This window comes from Papilio xuthus, unplaced genomic scaffold (genome assembly GCF_000836235.2).
Source record: "Papilio xuthus unplaced genomic scaffold, Pxut_1.1 DF825783.1, whole genome shotgun sequence".
In the NCBI taxonomy this organism is placed as follows: domain Eukaryota; kingdom Metazoa; phylum Arthropoda; class Insecta; order Lepidoptera; family Papilionidae; genus Papilio; species Papilio xuthus.
Genome location: NW_013532866.1, coordinates 2,368,142 through 2,385,027, shown reverse-complemented (window position 1 = coordinate 2,385,027; position 16,886 = coordinate 2,368,142). Strand labels below are relative to the sequence as shown.

At 34.6% G+C, this 16,886-nt stretch overlaps 4 protein-coding genes across 4 annotated transcripts; 1 reads left to right on the top strand and 3 right to left on the bottom strand.

Annotated features, from left to right (window-relative positions):
• Positions 1–212: 212 nt before the first annotated feature.
• LOC106125721 (proton-coupled amino acid transporter 2-like) lies at positions 213–5,114 on the bottom strand. The gene is made up of 13 exons (XM_013323022.1): positions 4,926–5,114; positions 4,520–4,552; positions 4,231–4,373; positions 3,637–3,781; positions 3,101–3,231; positions 2,940–3,024; positions 2,378–2,528; positions 1,685–1,879; positions 1,318–1,423; positions 844–957; positions 622–721; positions 449–543; positions 213–305 (listed from the first exon to the last, which is right to left on the bottom strand). The coding sequence occupies exons 1-13, from the start codon at positions 4,941–4,943 to the stop codon at positions 227–229; spliced, it is 1,395 nt and encodes a 464-aa protein (XP_013178476.1). The 5' UTR covers positions 4,944–5,114; the 3' UTR covers positions 213–226.
• A 614-nt stretch (positions 5,115–5,728) lies between these two features.
• LOC106125728 (uncharacterized) lies at positions 5,729–7,732 on the top strand. The gene is made up of 3 exons (XM_013323029.1): positions 5,729–5,867; positions 6,698–6,895; positions 7,280–7,732. The coding sequence occupies exons 1-3, from the start codon at positions 5,817–5,819 to the stop codon at positions 7,679–7,681; spliced, it is 651 nt and encodes a 216-aa protein (XP_013178483.1). The 5' UTR covers positions 5,729–5,816; the 3' UTR covers positions 7,682–7,732.
• Positions 7,733–9,171: 1,439 nt separating this feature from the next.
• Positions 9,172–14,589, bottom strand: LOC106125732 (uncharacterized). Its single transcript, XM_013323034.1, has 4 exons — positions 14,471–14,589; positions 12,144–12,374; positions 11,154–11,470; positions 9,172–9,306 (listed from the first exon to the last, which is right to left on the bottom strand). Exons 1-3 carry the CDS (start codon positions 14,525–14,527, stop codon positions 11,216–11,218), a joined length of 543 nt encoding a protein of 180 aa, XP_013178488.1. The 5' UTR covers positions 14,528–14,589; the 3' UTR covers positions 9,172–9,306; positions 11,154–11,215.
• Positions 14,590–15,613: 1,024 nt separating this feature from the next.
• Positions 15,614–16,526, bottom strand: LOC106125685 (uncharacterized). The gene has a single exon (XM_013322974.1). It carries the CDS (start codon positions 16,499–16,501, stop codon positions 15,749–15,751), a length of 753 nt encoding a protein of 250 aa, XP_013178428.1. The 5' UTR covers positions 16,502–16,526; the 3' UTR covers positions 15,614–15,748.
• Positions 16,527–16,886: the final 360 nt, after the last annotated feature.

The window sequence follows — 16,886 nt, the reverse complement described above, 5'->3', positions numbered from 1 at the left end:
TATCTTAAAGCGGACTCTACCACTGTTAAATTCGTAGTTAAGAGTGAAAGTGTTAAGACAACTATTCTAACATCTGTTTATGTAAACAGTCAATAAAGCAACCTTATTCATTGATTATTCTGCATTACTCAACCTTTTTTACACTGAGAATAAGGTCAACTAGAATAGCAATATTACTACACAATATTGATAAAAATAAAACACACAATTTGGTACAATCTCTTTATTATATGTAAGAATATATTGCTCCACAACATAATGTAAGCCCGATCAACATAATCATTACATTTTGTAGTAATTTGATTCTGAAAGTCAAATAATAATTATTCCTATGCAGTCAAAAGTATATCCAAACCGATAAAACTAAAGTAAAAAAAGGTAAAATTCCCTTATTTAAAAACATCTTTTTGAAATATTATTCCAATGTATTATATGTAGAAATATTTACCTCATGTATGCTGAATGTGTCTCCCCCCAAATTACCAAACTATCTATAAAGGCAGGGAATATAAAAACAACAGTACCAAGGAAGAAATTTCCGACCTAAAAAAAAATCATAAATTATTCAAAATTCAAGTCTATACTTTGTACTATTAAATATATGATATTTTAATACTTTACAAAGCTCATCCATTCTGTTAAATCAGAAAACAAAATAGAGAAGCCTGTGATTATTAAAACATAGATTCCCTTGTACAATCTCTCCCAAAGTCCTCTGTGTCTGAAAGGAAAAATACATTATTTGTAGAATAAAAATATTTGCTATTTTATTTTTGCAGGCGTCATGACAAATATTACATGCCAACCTTTCAAATAGCCTTGTTTTAGCATACGTAAACGTACCTCTTATATCCTCTGCCAATGTAATGCCATATTGTTCTAAACGGCACCCACAAATGTACAGAGAATGTAACGCCCAGGGAAATAGCAATCAAGAACTGGAGCGCTAGGGATGCACTGCAACAGAAATTGCAGAGATAATACGCTTGTGGTTAATATAATACCAAAATCTGTATTGAAACTCTGCGTTCAGATAATGCTATTATACAAAATAGACTTAAAACGCTTCTAGCGCTAAATGAACACTTTATAAACTCGCTATTGTTTAGCTGAATTAATTGTGGCAACATAGCGACGTGGTCGTTCCTGTATCGTTTATAACTAGGGTTAGAAATATAGGTAATGTTAACAAAATATGAGAGAGGTAGCGAGGGACAACGATTTTTTTATTTATGAATTATTTAAACTTATAAAACCACGCGAAGAATACAATAAAAGCTACAGTCAAGACAGTACACACTATATCCACAAGCTTACCGATCCTTAGGCATGTGGATAGTGATGGGACTTCGACAAGCATCTCCCCACGCCCAATATCCGAAGAAACCAACACTGACCACGGACACAAGTACAATCGACATACCTGGAATATAAGCTTTGAAATAAGGATCCAAATGACTCGGATATTAAGAGCTGTTAAATTCTGCAGTATCACAAAATTGAGCGATGATGTGGTCGAATAAAAGTGCCAAGATATCGTCAAAGGCAATACGACTGTCGTCTATTGAACATAGGTGATAAGAAAACTTTTCGCTATCCTTGAGTCACTTTTGGTCCAGCGGGAGACTTCATTTCTTAAATGTCAACGAGTTGGTAAGCATAGATCATTGTTCAGTCGATTTACCCCATTGCACAACAAGATGGAAGTACTGTGGCTTCGTCATGTAGTTCTCAATAGGCAAGGCAACACCGATACCATCCAGGCTGTAGATACATACGCCACAGAAACGAAACAATCCACGAACACTCTTCCAAGCTGGACGATATTCATATGTTTTATATAGAATACTGTAGTATACAGCGATTAAGACGCAAACACCTGAAATATTCGTACATACACATTTTAATCAATCAACAAAATAGGACTAGAACTACTGATAGATATATCACAATCTTCTCAAGAAAATAGGATACTTAAATTTGGATTTCACTTCGATGTTTCACTGAAAGAATGTTCGATAAAATTTTTAAGATATCTTTGAAGTATATTTACAAAAGGCATTAGTAATCATAGTAACTTAACATCAGCGATGCTAAACAAAGTCCATTCACTTTGAAGCGATTTCATAACGAACTTACTAAATGTATGGAAGTGACGTCATCAATCACGCGACTTATCAAAAGTTATTGTCAGTTCTATACATTTTTGAAATACTTTATGGAATCGCTTTGTAGCGAATGCATTTTGTCTAGCCCTGCAGGTTATTTTGCAGTCTTCTATTAAAACAATGATTATAAATACACATCTACTTTGTTTCGATTTCATACTTTTGTCTGTATTTTGTACTGAATAGTTAAATACCGAACAATACTTTACCACAAAATACGTCAGCGACGAGAGAAAACGGCGCCAGATGTTTTAAGCTTCTTATCATGCACAGAGACAATAGAGGTACGAAGACAAACAAAATATAAATAGCTATGGGAAAATTATAGTTCTTGAAGGAACTGGAGACTGTTTCTAATACCTGGAATGAAATAATTGAAGTTAATATTACAATAGACAAATTACAGAGGTAGAAATTTACAATGGACTTAGTTGCAGTCATCAGCCCAAGAGTTACAGACTAGGAGCTCATAGAAGATAAGTCCAAGGTCCTTCATACCTTTAGACATTATTAGAGTCCTTTGGCGCGAATGGCGCGCTTTCAATACCAAATCAATTGTCAAATTGAAATTAGTGAGGGGACATAAGCATTGATATTTGAATAAGGCTAGTGTTGCGCTGATATACCGGCACAGTGTTGGATTTTCTTTCTAACAATATAGAGTAGTGAATTTAAAAGTATCCCCAGAAATATTGAACAGATCTCGTTGAAATTTGGCTACCGATTGAAGTATTTTTCTAGTTTAATAATAAAAAAAACTAAATAAAGAACCTCTTTTAAAGTACGAGCAATCATTATTTCAAAAATACAACATGTACTACAAAATCCGAAGAAAAGAAACAAGTCCACGGAATATCTGAAATCAAAAACGATAGATTAGTTTAAGAGAAGAAACTGTATATACAATAAATTATAAAATAGTTGTGGGTAACCTAAAAATTTTTCTATAAGGTCTCAAACATCGCATCGGCCCTGTCGCAATAACCGCTTCGACTAGATCAGGGTATGACAGTCTTGGCACTCTCAGTCTTAAATACATTCTTTGTGCAGCATCGATCAATAACTGTAATAAAAATGATAGCACATACTGTAATAATAAAAATGGTAAATAAAACGGCACCCGTTTTATAGAGAAATTGGGAAGAATTCAATAAAATCACGAGACAAGAAACTTCGGGGATGCGTCACAAATTAAGCCATTTCTTTACGTGAAAGAGAAAAGGGATACGAGTAATATTTTGGTGCAACAAAGAAAGTGCTACGATGATATAAAGTAAAAAAACTACACAGTTTTAACTATTTTATTTATATTGTAATGTACAGAATTTTTAATTCTTTATCCGCACTCTAGTCTTTTCCTTCTCCATTTATGTTACTAAATAATTTTATTGTTAATACGTTAAAGAAATTTTATTGTAAAAATTTAAATTGTTCCAAAATTCAGTTGTTCTTGGAGAAAATTACTTACTAACATGTTATATGGAACGAAGAAGCCGATCAAAATGTTAGCTCCGAGCGAAGTCCAGAGACCTCCATAACTGTAGCCTTCATGAATGCCCAGGATACCCGCACCGAGGCAACCTTTGATTAAGTGCGCTGTAGATTCTACTAAACTGAAAAAGTCAAGATCTAAGCTAATTCCAAAAGTCAAGAAGTTTAACGAAACTAATCGTACAGGGGTACAGTAGAAATATATGTAGAATTTTGTAAACTCCAACAAACAGTCTGTTTAAACTCGAATATGATTTAGTAGAGTCTTTCCAGAAAGGAACGTGCTTTCCTTAAAGGTAACACATCTGTAGTTCCTTTGTGGATATCAATAATATCGGATCAACTAACATTGGGCAATTGGCTATAGAATATAGTGGAGAGAATAACGAGGAGCCAATAGTCCGATGTTCCCATCAAGAGTTGGAACCGCGTAGACTACGTCATGGAAAGGAAAAAGAGACAGTGTTAAGGTTAAGGACAGTCTATCCACTGTAAGAGCTAGATATATCCTTTTTGTACTTCCATGTCTTATTTTACAATGTTTAATATTATAGTGAATGTTTAAACGTACTTAGTTCCGTGAACATTTTGCCTCTCAGCTATAAAATCATATTCCATCCTCTCCGCGCCCGGGTACAGTTCAAAATTGTTCGCTCTATCCAAATATTCCCGGAGTTCAACGTTTAAAGAGCGAAGTGATGTTTGGTCGGGCGTCTGGAATTGTTGACAATATTTATTGAGTAGTTTATTCTTAGAAATAAATCTTTCGACAAGAAAATAAGCACCATTTCTCAGATTGTGGCCCTATTTAAAGAAAGGACGTGCTTTTTTGTGGGTATTAATAAAAAATATGGACTTACATCATCATCTACAGTCATGTTTGTATTTGTACCCTGCAAATATACAGTAATTAATTTTAAGCCAAACAAAAATATATAGATATAATAATGATTACTACGAAATTATATTAATCTTTATTCAACCAGATCACAACTAAATCTGTAATTGCAATAATATCATGAAATATATTAGGTGCGCAACTAAGTTCGTTGTGTTTGTCATTTTTACTAGTTGTCGCCAGCGATTTCGTCCACGTGAACGTAAAAACAATAATCTCTAGCTTATGTTCTTCCAGACTATGTTCTACATTTATGCCAAATTTCAGTGAGATCTTTGCAGCCTTCATCTTACAGATACCGTCTATTCTTCCATCGATACATCCAAACAATCCCATTTATAATATTAGTAAGATTTATAAATGTTTACCATTTGACGATTTGGCATTTTGAATGGTTTGTAATAGAATAAGTTTTCACAATCGCCTCAATTGTGAAATGATTCTTAGAGCTACATAAAAACATGTTGATTCCATGATATATATGTGAAAACATTAACAATTTTGTGAATTAATTTAACACATTTTTATTTAAACTTTCATCGATTTATATCGGCATACCATCTCTTGTAACTGACAGGTTGACAGCAAAGAGTTTCAACTGACAGAGTTATTTTTTAAAACCTTTTTTTAGTATAAAGGCGCGTTATTATTACAATCCCTGACCTCTATACATAGATATGGTCAGATGGCTGATTGGAACCAACAGCTTTTGCCTTTTTCGATTTAAAAAGTATATTAATATTGCAGACAATATATTACTATTATTTATTTACTATTATTATTAGTTCGAATTTGAGGTTCGAATCCACCCGTTGAAATCAAGTACGCACAAAATATTAGGGTTTTTAGCCTGTCCAGTGGATTATAAATGTCCTATAAAAGAAGTCCCTAAAAACCTGGTAAATGAGCTTATCTGATTTGATGCAGAATATGTACGGAAAGAAATACTTTAAATAGGTACAGGGTGTCCAAAAATGACGTGAACAAATGACTAATACAGATTCCTTGTCCCTTTATATCAGGCCTTGAACACATACAAATCTGCAGGAAGTTAAGACGTAACAGCGGTCTTTGCAATTAAAGTTCCCTAATTACCCGAAACACTAATTAGAGCTATAAACATAAAAGCAAATACGGTAACTAAAAACAATAAAAAGACCTAATTAACGTTTTGATTAAAATCACTAAAGCGACAACTTATTGGCGTAAAGAGGAATTGATCACTTTAGAAATTGCGGCTAAACAGAACATCTTTAGAAATGATGACTTTGATGATATCAGCTCAAATTCTATGTACCCTCATAATAAGTGTAAGTTTTGTTCCAGTTCATTTCTTTTAAAATATCTTGATATATCCTTGAAAATCTGCCTTAGCATTTGTTAAATTTATTGCCATCCATGTTTTTTAAAAGCAATGAGAGTGAAAATAATATCTTACTAATAATATAAATATGAAAGTTTAGATGTTTGATCGAAGGTATCTGCGAAACGGCTGAACGGTCTAGAAAAACAAATAGGCTCTTTGTAAAGTTTTTTTTTAATTCCGGGCGGATGAAGTCGCGGGCAACAGCTACTGTTTTCATACAATGTTGAAAGTGAAAATTGCGATCTCTTAGGACCAATAGCACTTTGACTGTGTCATTCTGTTCGTATTCTTTAGAATCATAAGCGAATAACAAGACGGGTTTATTTTTAAATTTTTACCTGTTGCTTGAGAGACAGAACAGTGGTAGTGCCCGCTTTAACATTTTCGCACGAATTGACCCGGCTCGCCCGTTGAAATACCACGACCACACAGAAGGTAGGCATGAAGTGGAAGCAATTCTGCGTTTCGTCTGATGAGTGAGCATCCCGAAGGCCTAATTTAGTCCTCTTTCCCTACCCACCATTTTTTTATAAGGAAAGGATGGGAAGTGGAAGTGAACTTTCCGGATAAGAGGATGCATGGAAAGGGAAAATATTTTCTTTCTTCTTCTTCTTGCATCCTCTCCTCCGTCGATTAAAGGTAGGCAACGCATAAGCAATTGCGTATGTCTATGGGCAACGGTCAGTTCGCTATTTCAGCGATTTCAAGTGGCCACCTTATGATATTTAAAAAAAATGCAATTGCTTAAATACTTCTTAATTTTGTCGTTTATAGTGCAGTGGAATGAACACAGAAATGACCGGTCTATTAAGCCGTCTTTACAAAAGTGCCGCTCAGAATAACAGACCACTAGTCCTTGTCATTGATAGAAGTAGCCAGAACCAAAAGTATCCTCTAAAAGCCAACGATTTGTTACAATCGAGTGATGAAAAAGATGGTGGCATACCAGCTATATTCTTAATCAAGAATTTTGTAAGTCTTTTTACGTTCACCCACATTTTGAAATATTAGAATTATGTTGGAACAAATCACAGTTTTATGATAACGTATTTCTTATTTTCTCATTGAATTACCAGGATATTTTTTTAACCGCAATTGTTTTTTTGATATGCTAATTAAAATAACTCTGACGGTTTTACATGAAAATTTAATTAGTACGAAAAAGTATTTTACTTGTTCATTAGCGTTCGAGATTCTCAGTAACAGTTTTAAAATCGTATAGCAATGGCTAATCCTCATTATGTTAAATATTTACGCGTTCTGACGAAACGTCGTTAGTTAATAAATAATTTTCTCAAATGCAGCAATAAAAACTTTAAAGGAATATCGCTTTAGTATTTAAAATTGTATTTTAAGCGTACCCAGCCCCAAAAACCAAGGGCACCCGGTCAAGAATACAAAAATAAGTTGATTAAAGGACAATACAAAAGCAAAAGCAACTTGCAAAAGTACAAAGGCAACAGGGGCAAGTTAAGAGTGTACGGTTCAACTCCATCACCGGTACTAAAATCACTACTCCGATTTAAAAACGAAGTTAATTGCGAAGCTAATAACGAATGTCAACAAGAATGTGAAGAGAATTATTCTGGTACACAACTCGATAATTGTGAGACTAATTGTGATGAAGATTTTGAATGTGAACCCGAAGATGAACCTGATGATTGTGATCCAGAGAGTAACGATTGTGGTGAAGACCAGAATCCAAGTACGAGAGGTGAAATTCTAGTTACCTCAAGACCTTCATGTACTAGATGTTGAACTGCAAGTTATTGCCTTTAAAACTCAATAGTCGCTTTGAATAAATGAAATCACAAATTATTCTTTTTTATTATTAGCCTTTTTTATATTTATTAATAGCAAAATATCACTAGATAAGGTTGAAGATTGGAATAAGTTGCCAGCGTTAGCTTTTTCCTCAGAGAGTGACGTGGGGCATTCAAAAGTAGGATGAATACTCGTCTCCTAAGCTAGTGCATTCCTTCTTTAAGCTACGTAATCACTTAACACCGATGCAGTCGTGGCCAAGCACTGGCTTGTTCTTCTTGAAAAAAAAAACATAACAGATAAAACAAGCAGTAAGGTTCTTCTAACTAGTTCTTAGTCAAAATCTTCGTATTATTCAAGAAGGCTTAAAAAGCTATCGATTAAACTTCCTCAGCGGAGGAGGTAGATTTTAAGAGGAACTTACTACCTCAGTGGTTGAAGTACCTTTATAGACGTGCCATTTTTCTACAGAAATGCTTAACGAGATGTGCCATCCAATAACTTTGACTTTATGATTATTGTCAACATGTCATAGCGTAGGAGTCACCCGTGTGTACGTTACATAATAAATTTTGTGAGCAGTGACGTATCTGAAAGTACGTATCATTGGTTCACTATCCTTGTATAACGTCAAAGATTTAATATCCCCCTTTTTAGTTTCATACTAAGAGAGTTTGCTTTTGTCATTCAAAGGTTTTTTCTTTGTCATTGATTTGCAATAATTTATATTCAAATTCTAGGAACCATAGGAATTCTAATAAATCCCTCTAATAAGATGCTATACATTATTTATTAATTAAAATTGAATTATAATTTAAGCTTTATTAACAAAGGCAATTTCAAAGATATTTTGTAAAGCATTTTCATGAAGATTCTCGCATCGAAGAATCTCTTTAACGTTAGATTTTAAAGACATTTTACTGAGACAGTGCTATTATTTGGTTAAAGCTAAACATAATAAAAGTTTTTGTTATAGGTACGATGTGAAAACATTTTGATTTGATTTTTTAAATATAATTTTAGATTAAGATTTGTTAAATTCAATTTTCCACGAATTTTTTAAACCACAATTATTATGAAATGTGTTTTATCTATTTCGAAGGTGAAAATACAATTTAATACTAAGAAGTACTTTAACAATGACTGAGCTAAAATAATAAAGCCAATGTAATGACAGGTCGATATAGCCTAGGTAGGCCCTCGAAAGGTTAACCAATGATCTAGTTTAGGGAGTATTCTGGATTCGGGTACTACAGGATCTTCGTGGCTGTCTTTGGCGGAGATTTACGCCCAGTTGTGTGCGTCACGTGGCTGAGAAGAGTGTACGATGTATAAGGAAACTGATATATAAACACGGCTAAACACTCACGTATATTCGCCCGGTGGCGGCACCGACAAGTTTCGAGCCTATCGGGGGCCCTTCATCAGGATGAGTGGTACTGGTATTATTTCGCGGACGCGGCCCGTCGCTCACCGTGTTTAGCCGTGTTTATATATCAGTTTAGTATAATGTCTTACGAAAGTTTGAATGATGTATAAGGAGTTTTTATTGCATTGAAATCAATTGCATTAAAAATTATAGAAAAACCTTTTACGATTGGAGGAACATCATTATGTACAGTCAGCGTCATATAGATCGTAACAGACAAGATATGCAAATATACAGGTACATCAAAAGTAATCAATTATATCGGTACAACAAAAGTCCTCAAAATAATAGATACATTCACCCTGCTCAAATACATCGGTACATACACAGCGTCAAATATATGAGTACATGCAAGATGCTCATAAATATCGTAGCAGCCACAGCGTCATAAGTAACGAAGCAGTCAAGGTGCGCAAAAATATCGGTACATTTGACAAAATTGAACTCTATCTCTATATACTTGTGGTACAATTTGGAATAAACTACTTCTGTTACATTCATTTGACACTTTGCATCAAACCATTTTTCAAAATTTACTAAAAGTGTTCGACGCGGATGACAGATATTAGGTAGATAAAACCAACATCAAATTTAAGTTTGTCATCATATATGCTAGTTTGGTCTCGTGGCCTTACCGTTCGCCGCCGTTGGTACGTAAGGTCGGCGGTTCAAATCCCAAGCCACTATTTTTTTTTGATATTTAACCTTTTTAATTTTAATATCGAAGCACATGTAATTAAACTCTATCGCCGTAGTTATTAGGTACTTTTTGATATTACCTTGGACTAATGAGTTTGACCGTTAAAGTACTTTTCTATTTCAAACAAAAATGAAGGAGATAAAGCGATGCTATTGGCATGTAATTTGTTTATTACTCATGTTTGTTAAACTTGTATCGGTAAAATAACACTTTTACTTTTACCTTTTACTGATACTGATTATATTTAAGAAACAAAGAAAAAACTGAATGTCAATATCCAAACTACATCAAATTTTTGGTCGGTTGCAATAAACATTCCAGTGTGCGTGAGCGCGCACACATATGTAGATAACACTTGTATGTATAGTTTCCGCGCGTACCATTCTTAAAACCCGCAAAGACTCTCCACGCTCCGCCCACTCACTTCACCCGCGATGGTCTGACCTAATTGTTGCTAACTTTATTTAAATTTCTTTCTACCCGACAGCGAAAATTATAAAAAAAAAATTGTCGAGCAAAATTTTACATTACCAAATTTTTACTGGTTATGAAAAAATAACCCCGTGATTGATAAAATAAAAAAAAAGTAGCCTGAGATTCGAACCGGTAAACTTACATATTACGGCAAACATACTAGAATACTGCGCCAAACTAGTATTATATATATTGTGACAAGGCAAAATTTGATATTAGTTAATACGTATCTGTCATATTCGGCGTGACAAACTTTTATATTTAAGCGTTATGACAGGAGAAGAAAAATATTGGGTTGCCCAGTAAGTTCGTGCCGCTTTATAAGGAAAATTGAAACCCTGTTCTTTTATTATTGGATAAAATTTTAAAAATTAGTTTTTATCTCAACCAATGAAATGAAATTATTCACAATATAGAAATTTTTGTGACGTTTGATAATGGTGGAAATCCGAAAATGAATCCACTTCAGCTACAGTCTATAGTAAGCTTTATATCGAAAATCAGAACGAACTTTCCGGACAACCTATAATGTCAATACAAAGTGTCAAATGAATGTAACAGAAGTAGTTTATTCCAAATTGTATCACAAGTAAATAGAGATAGAGTTCAATTTTGTCAAATGTACCGATATTTTTGCGCACCTTGACTGCTTCGTTACTTATGACGCTATGGCTGCTACGATATTTATGAGCATCTTGCATGTACTCATATATTTGACGCTGTGTATGTACCGATGTATTTGAGCAGGGTGGATTGTTCTATTATTTTGAGGACTTTTGTTGTACCGATATAATTGATTACTTTTGGTGTACCTATATATTTGCATATCTTGTCTGTGACGATCTATATGACACTGACTGTACTTTAATACAAAATAATCTGATGTTCTTCGATTTATAAACGGTTATTGTATTCAGCGTTGGTTCTAACGCCATCCTGGTGGCATTGTCTTGCCGCATTTCTTTTTACATTTATTTTTCGGTTTCATTTGGCATACAATGAATATGTCAATCATCATAATGCACTTTTTTTCGCAAAGCGATTTCTTTCTCCTGGGACAGTTCTTCTTACAATTTTCAAGTTTCTTGCATCTAGATCTTAATATTGGTTGTAGAATTTCTTTAGTTCGCATTATTGTAGACGCTGTTTTATTATCAATTTGCTGACTGTTTTCAGTCGTCTGAAAAGAAGATAATGAAATTGGTCATAGTACATGAAATCTTAATTCTTACTTTTAGAAATTACTAGCTGTCGCCCGCGACTTCGTCCACGTGGATATATCCATCCACATCACATCCATCTCACTCGCATTTTTAATATTAGTAACTTAAATAAAAAGCTCTTCACGGCATAAATTTGAAAAAAAAATTAATAAATAGTATCCTATGTCCGTCTCTTGGGTCTAAGCTACCTCCTAACCAATTTTCAGCCATGTTGGTAAAGCCGTTTTTGAGTTATAAATAGTGTAACTAACACCACTTTCTTTTATATATATAGAATAGTAAAATCCTTTGGCGCGAATGGCGGGCCTTCGTTACCAAGTCAAGTGTCAGATGGATTAGTGAGGGGATATAAACGTTGACATTTTAATAAGGCTAGTGTTGCGCTGATACATCGGCACAGTGTCGGATTTTCTTCCTAACATTACTAATGTTATAAATGTGAATGAATGGATGTATAGATCTTCACCGATATGTGCAGGTTGCATCCTTTATCGTTAAAACGTCGGATTTATCTATGAAATTCCATTAATCAAAAACATATTGGTACATAGCGGAGATCGAACCTGGATCGAACGGACATACCGTAGACCCTAGCTTTGATTGGCATTTAAATAAAAACTAATATCTTACACGTAATATATGATATAGAAAATATGCTTCATCTTCTTTGGGAGTTATATTTTCCAACTCTTCTTCTTGTGAACTATCCTCATTATATTCACTAGAAGTATCATCAAAGTCTACGTCAGATGTTTTAAACTTCGCTTCTGGTGACACAAGAATAATAAGAAGATCCTTGGGATTATCATTTCTTGGTTTACCAATTTCGGATGCAATGTGTTGACCAATTGCGTTCACAGTCTGGAAAAAATATGACCATAAAACTCTATGAGGTGGTTTGCAATGTCACAAAATATTAATAGCATAGGATGTTGGCATTATGAAGTATCAAATACGATTAAATATTAATCGGTCTTTGCTATTTTTAATGTCTGATAACTGTAACTTAAACATAACTAAAAGTTATGAAATGTGTATGTAACTAGCTGTCACCCGACTCTGTCCTCGCAGATTTTAAACACTTAATAAGTAGCCATTATGTTCTTCCAGACTATATTTTACATCAGTGCTAAATTTAATCAAGATCCGTTTAGTCGTTCTGGAGATACCTTCAAACAAACATCCATCCATCTAAACTTTCGCATTTTTAATATTAGTAGCTGTCGCCCACGACTACGTCCGTGAGGAATTAAAAAACGTTAATAAGTAGCCTATGTGTTCCCTCAGACTATGTTCTACATCTATTCTTAATTTCATCGAGATCCGTTCAGCCGTTCTGGATACACCTTCAATCAAACAACCATCCATCTAAACTTTCGCATTTATATTAGTAAAAGTAAGTTGTAAAATGTAACGAATCGTGATAGTTCAAAACTGCGTAAAATCATAGTGAATTTAAATTCTCCAAATGTCACCAAACAGTAGACGAACTGTTAAGTTGTGAACAACTATCATTCCAAACTAGCTCAAACAAAATCTAACGCCTTTGCGAGTTTCGGTCGCAGATGTTACTTTCTTTGCTTTTATCTGTTCGCGAATGTACGAGATTGTTCCTGACACCTTTTTTTATCATAACTGATATAGCACTTTCCTCAACTTTTCCATGTAGATTATTTTCTACATTGTTACAATCTTGGAGGAAGTTGGAGCGAAAGATTTCGGAAACTCATCGGCGTTCCGTCAAATGAGATTGAACTTATTATAATGAAAGTACCTATTTAATAAACTTTCCTACTTACAAAATAACATATGAATTTATCACGAATTCTTAATATATGGAATTTATATAGTTGATCATAAGATTCTAACGAAATTTATTAATATTTCAAGGGTTTACTTTTCTGAGACTTCATCTTAGTAAAGTTATTCAATACTATCTGTCGCCCGTGACTCCGTCCGCGTGGATATATAAAAACATTATTAGTGTAGCCTATGTGTTCTTTCATACAATGTTCTATACGTATGCCAAATTTAATATAGATCCGTGCAGCCGTTCTAGAGATATCTTCAAACACCCATCCATCCATCCACATCACATCTAAACATTCGCATTTATAATATTAGTAAGTTAAAAAAAGCATAAATTTAAAATAAAATTAATAAATATTATCCTATGTCCGACTCCTGGCTCTAAGCTACCTCCTCACCAATTTTCAACCAAATCAGTAAAGCCGTTCTTGAGTTATAAATAGTGTAACTAACACGACTTTATTTTATATACGAGTATATAGATTAAAATATTTCCGGAATACACTCAAATAGGCTGTTATAAATATGAAAATCTTAAATAAACTAATCCAAATTTCTTAGTAACTGATTTTCGTAACATTCCATGACAGGAATAATCTATCATCTCACCTGTTAAAGAGGACCTTGGTGAAGGTCTGTATACAAAGAACAGCTTTTGGTACCCTTTTCTTTTACCAACTCCAATCTACAACTTGGCTCATATTACTAATATTATAAATAACCTGCATCTCAAGAAGTTCTCGCTAAACAGTTGGATTAAGGGCCCGATACAAAAGGCAGTTATCCTAGAAATCGCACGCATCGTTAGAAGGTTCCTGTCTCTGCAGCCCTGACCACTGGTTCTATTTTTAATATTATATTTTTTTAGGCTATGAATTGTACTTACTATATTAAAAATATGATAAATAAATGAATACGCAATTATAAATGAGAATGTTTGGATGTATGTTAGAAGGTATCCCTAGAATGGCAGCCTGGATCTCTATGAAGTATGGCATGTACGTAATACAGTCTGCAGGAACACATAGTCTACTAAGTTGTTTTTGATTCCGCACAGACGGTGTCGCAGGCGATAGCTAGCCCTACATACATCTTAAAGGTTATGTTGGGTTGATTTTAAATTGTCGTTATTGGCAAAAAAAACTTACATAAGCTGTGATTAATAAAATTAACGATGTATATTTATGAACCACGCAGCGTCGCATGACGAACAAATTCAGTTAATGTTTTCCTTTCCTTAATGCACGAATTGATTTAATTTGCTAAATGGCTCGTATGATTCAGCAATAAATGAAAAATCGTATTAATTTTTTATAGGCCATTTAATAAAGAAAATTTGGCTTTAACTTTCCTGCTTTGATGTTAATTTTATAAAACATTATTGTCGCCCGCGACTCCGTCTGGCGGAATTAAAAAAAAAACTTAATAACTAGCCTAACTATCCGTCCGCACGCAATCAATAAAAAAAAACTTAAAAATCCTATGTGTTCTTCCAGTCTATGTTCTACATCTATACCAAATTTCAGCTAGATCCGTTCTGCCTTCCCGGAGATAATGTCAAACAAACATCCATCCATCTAATATATTCCTCCTGACTATGTTCTACATCTGTTCCAAATTAGGCATAGATGTAGAACATTAGTCTGGAAGAAAATATAGGCTACTAATGTTTTTTTATATTTAATTTCGTGCAGACGAAGTTGCGGGCAACATCTAGTTAGTGTTTCCATGGCTGTTTGTAGCCTTAGGATACAAGTGTATAGTTAGTACATATTTCAGTATTTCCAAGCTAGGCTGTGAGTACACGTTTTGAGATTTGTTAGTGTTATGTATATTCATGAAGTTTTGAAAGTGCATACGAGATGGATATGAAGTGCTGCTATCAATTGAACATGCAACGGATTAAATTGAACCAAAACTGTTCTTGTTTTAATGTATTACTGTACCCCAAATAACATAGACACTGTTTAGTTAAACACATATTTTAACCCTTTGAACGCTGGTGAAGGATAGGACGTCAAAGTGGTAGTATATTATAAAAATATTGAAAACGTTTTATCGTTTGTCAATTTCGGTTTGGATTTTGGTCTCAGAAACCAACGATTAGTTTGTCTTTTGACTGTAGTAACAATTGTATTAAAATTTATAGTTATTCTTCACATTCCCTTTGAAAAAAAAAACACAATCTGTTCTATCTTTAGCGGATAGATGGTGCAAATTAAAAGCCCAGATACTTAGTAAATTAATATAATTAAAAAAGACGCGAATTGCACAATGATTTGAAGGTGACACGAATAGACAGAGACGTATATATATGGCCCAAGCGCCTGATGCGGGCATCGGCAACGTTCCCGCGATGGCGTTTTGCCGCAACATTTGCGCAGGCGTTAAGTCTGAACATCCTCCCGGCCGTTGAAAGATCACTTTCAACATTGAAGTTCCTCGGCTGTCGGCAGCTTGCATAGCCTTACTAGAGATCGGCGCACACAGCCTTTATTAGTGGTGATGTCTGCCACTCTCGCTGTTCTATCGGATCCCGTGATGAGACGTAGTACTCTCCCGAGCTTCCAAGATAGTGGAGGAGCATTGTCATCTGCCAATAGTACCATATCTCCTATGTCCAGTTTTGATGTACTGCCTTTCCATTTTGTTCTCTGCTGCATCTCAGACAGATATTCACGCTGCCACCTTTGCCAGAAGTGTTGCTGCATTTTTTCTAATCGTTCATAGCGTTGTAGTTTACTTTCTTTAGAGTCACCCAGATGTTGCGATGGTGGAGCAGTTAACGGTCTCCCGATCAGGAAGTGTCCTGGTGAAAGGGAAAGGAGGTCATTAGGCGAGGATGATAGGGGGCACAAAGGACGGCTGTTCAAAATCGCCTCCACCAGTGTAAACAAAGTATTAAGTTCCTCAAAAGTGAGGTGGCTATTGCCAACGACGCGTTTTATGTGGAATTTTGCCGATTTGACGCCGGCTTCCCATATACCACCAAAATGAGGAGAGTAAGCCGGAATAAATTTAAACTGGATAGAATTTTGACTTGCAAAATCAAATAGAGGGTTTTGATTTTGCTTGATAAATGATCCTAACTCCCTTGCGGCTGCCACGAAGTTAGTTCCGTTATCACAAAATATTTCCGCTGGTCTGCCTCTGCGCGCTACAAAACGCCGAAGTGTCATTATGAATGCATCCTTAGTTAAATCAGTCACACCTTCGAGATGGATACATTTATAACGCAGACAAACGAACAAACACAGGTAGCATTTTCTGTGTATTTAGGTTTGGATTACGCTTGAAACGTTTTTTTTAAATTAATGAATTGTTTTCTTGCAAGATTGTAGCTATCACCTAAACAATCTACTGATTCTTTTAAAGATAATTTTACAAAAAACCTACCTTCTTCATCTCTTATGGTATTAGCGAGAAAGTGCCTTTCACACTCGCTTTCATCTTCACTTTGATTGACCCTTTCGGAACTTTTTCTAACTTCCAAAATTTAGAAACTAGTTGTTCTACATTTTCATTTTGCGATGAAGAGACAATGGCGTGATTACAGTGTATCCT

What these genes read in the sequence shown, in the direction of transcription:
- LOC106125721 (XM_013323022.1), bottom strand. An exon ending in ACATGACTGTAGATGATGAT is followed by an intron (nt 4,374 to 4,519) that starts GTAAGTCCATAT and finishes CAACAATTCCAG; the next exon opens with ACGCCCGACCAAACATCACT. An exon ending in TAACAGAATGGATGAGCTTT is followed by an intron (nt 544 to 621) that starts GTAAAGTATTAA and finishes ATTTTTTTTTAG; the next exon opens with GTCGGAAATTTCTTCCTTGG.
- LOC106125728 (XM_013323029.1), top strand. Translation starts at nt 5,817, where the DNA reads ATGATGACTTTGATGATATCAGCTCAAATTCTATGTACCCTCATAATA. An exon ending in TATGTACCCTCATAATAAGT is followed by an intron (nt 5,868 to 6,697) that starts GTAAGTTTTGTT and finishes TGTCGTTTATAG; the next exon opens with TGCAGTGGAATGAACACAGA. An exon ending in TATTCTTAATCAAGAATTTT is followed by an intron (nt 6,896 to 7,279) that starts GTAAGTCTTTTT and finishes TTGTATTTTAAG; the next exon opens with CGTACCCAGCCCCAAAAACC.
- LOC106125732 (XM_013323034.1), bottom strand. Translation starts at nt 14,527, where the DNA reads ATGCGACGCTGCGTGGTTCATAAATATACATCGTTAATTTTATTAATC. An exon ending in TTTTATTAATCACAGCTTAT is followed by an intron (nt 12,375 to 14,470) that starts GTAAGTTTTTTT and finishes TATTTTTTCCAG; the next exon opens with ACTGTGAACGCAATTGGTCA. An exon ending in TTCTATATCATATATTACGT is followed by an intron (nt 11,471 to 12,143) that starts GTAAGATATTAG and finishes TCTTCTTTTCAG; the next exon opens with ACGACTGAAAACAGTCAGCA.
- LOC106125685 (XM_013322974.1), bottom strand. Translation starts at nt 16,501, where the DNA reads ATGACACTTCGGCGTTTTGTAGCGCGCAGAGGCAGACCAGCGGAAATA.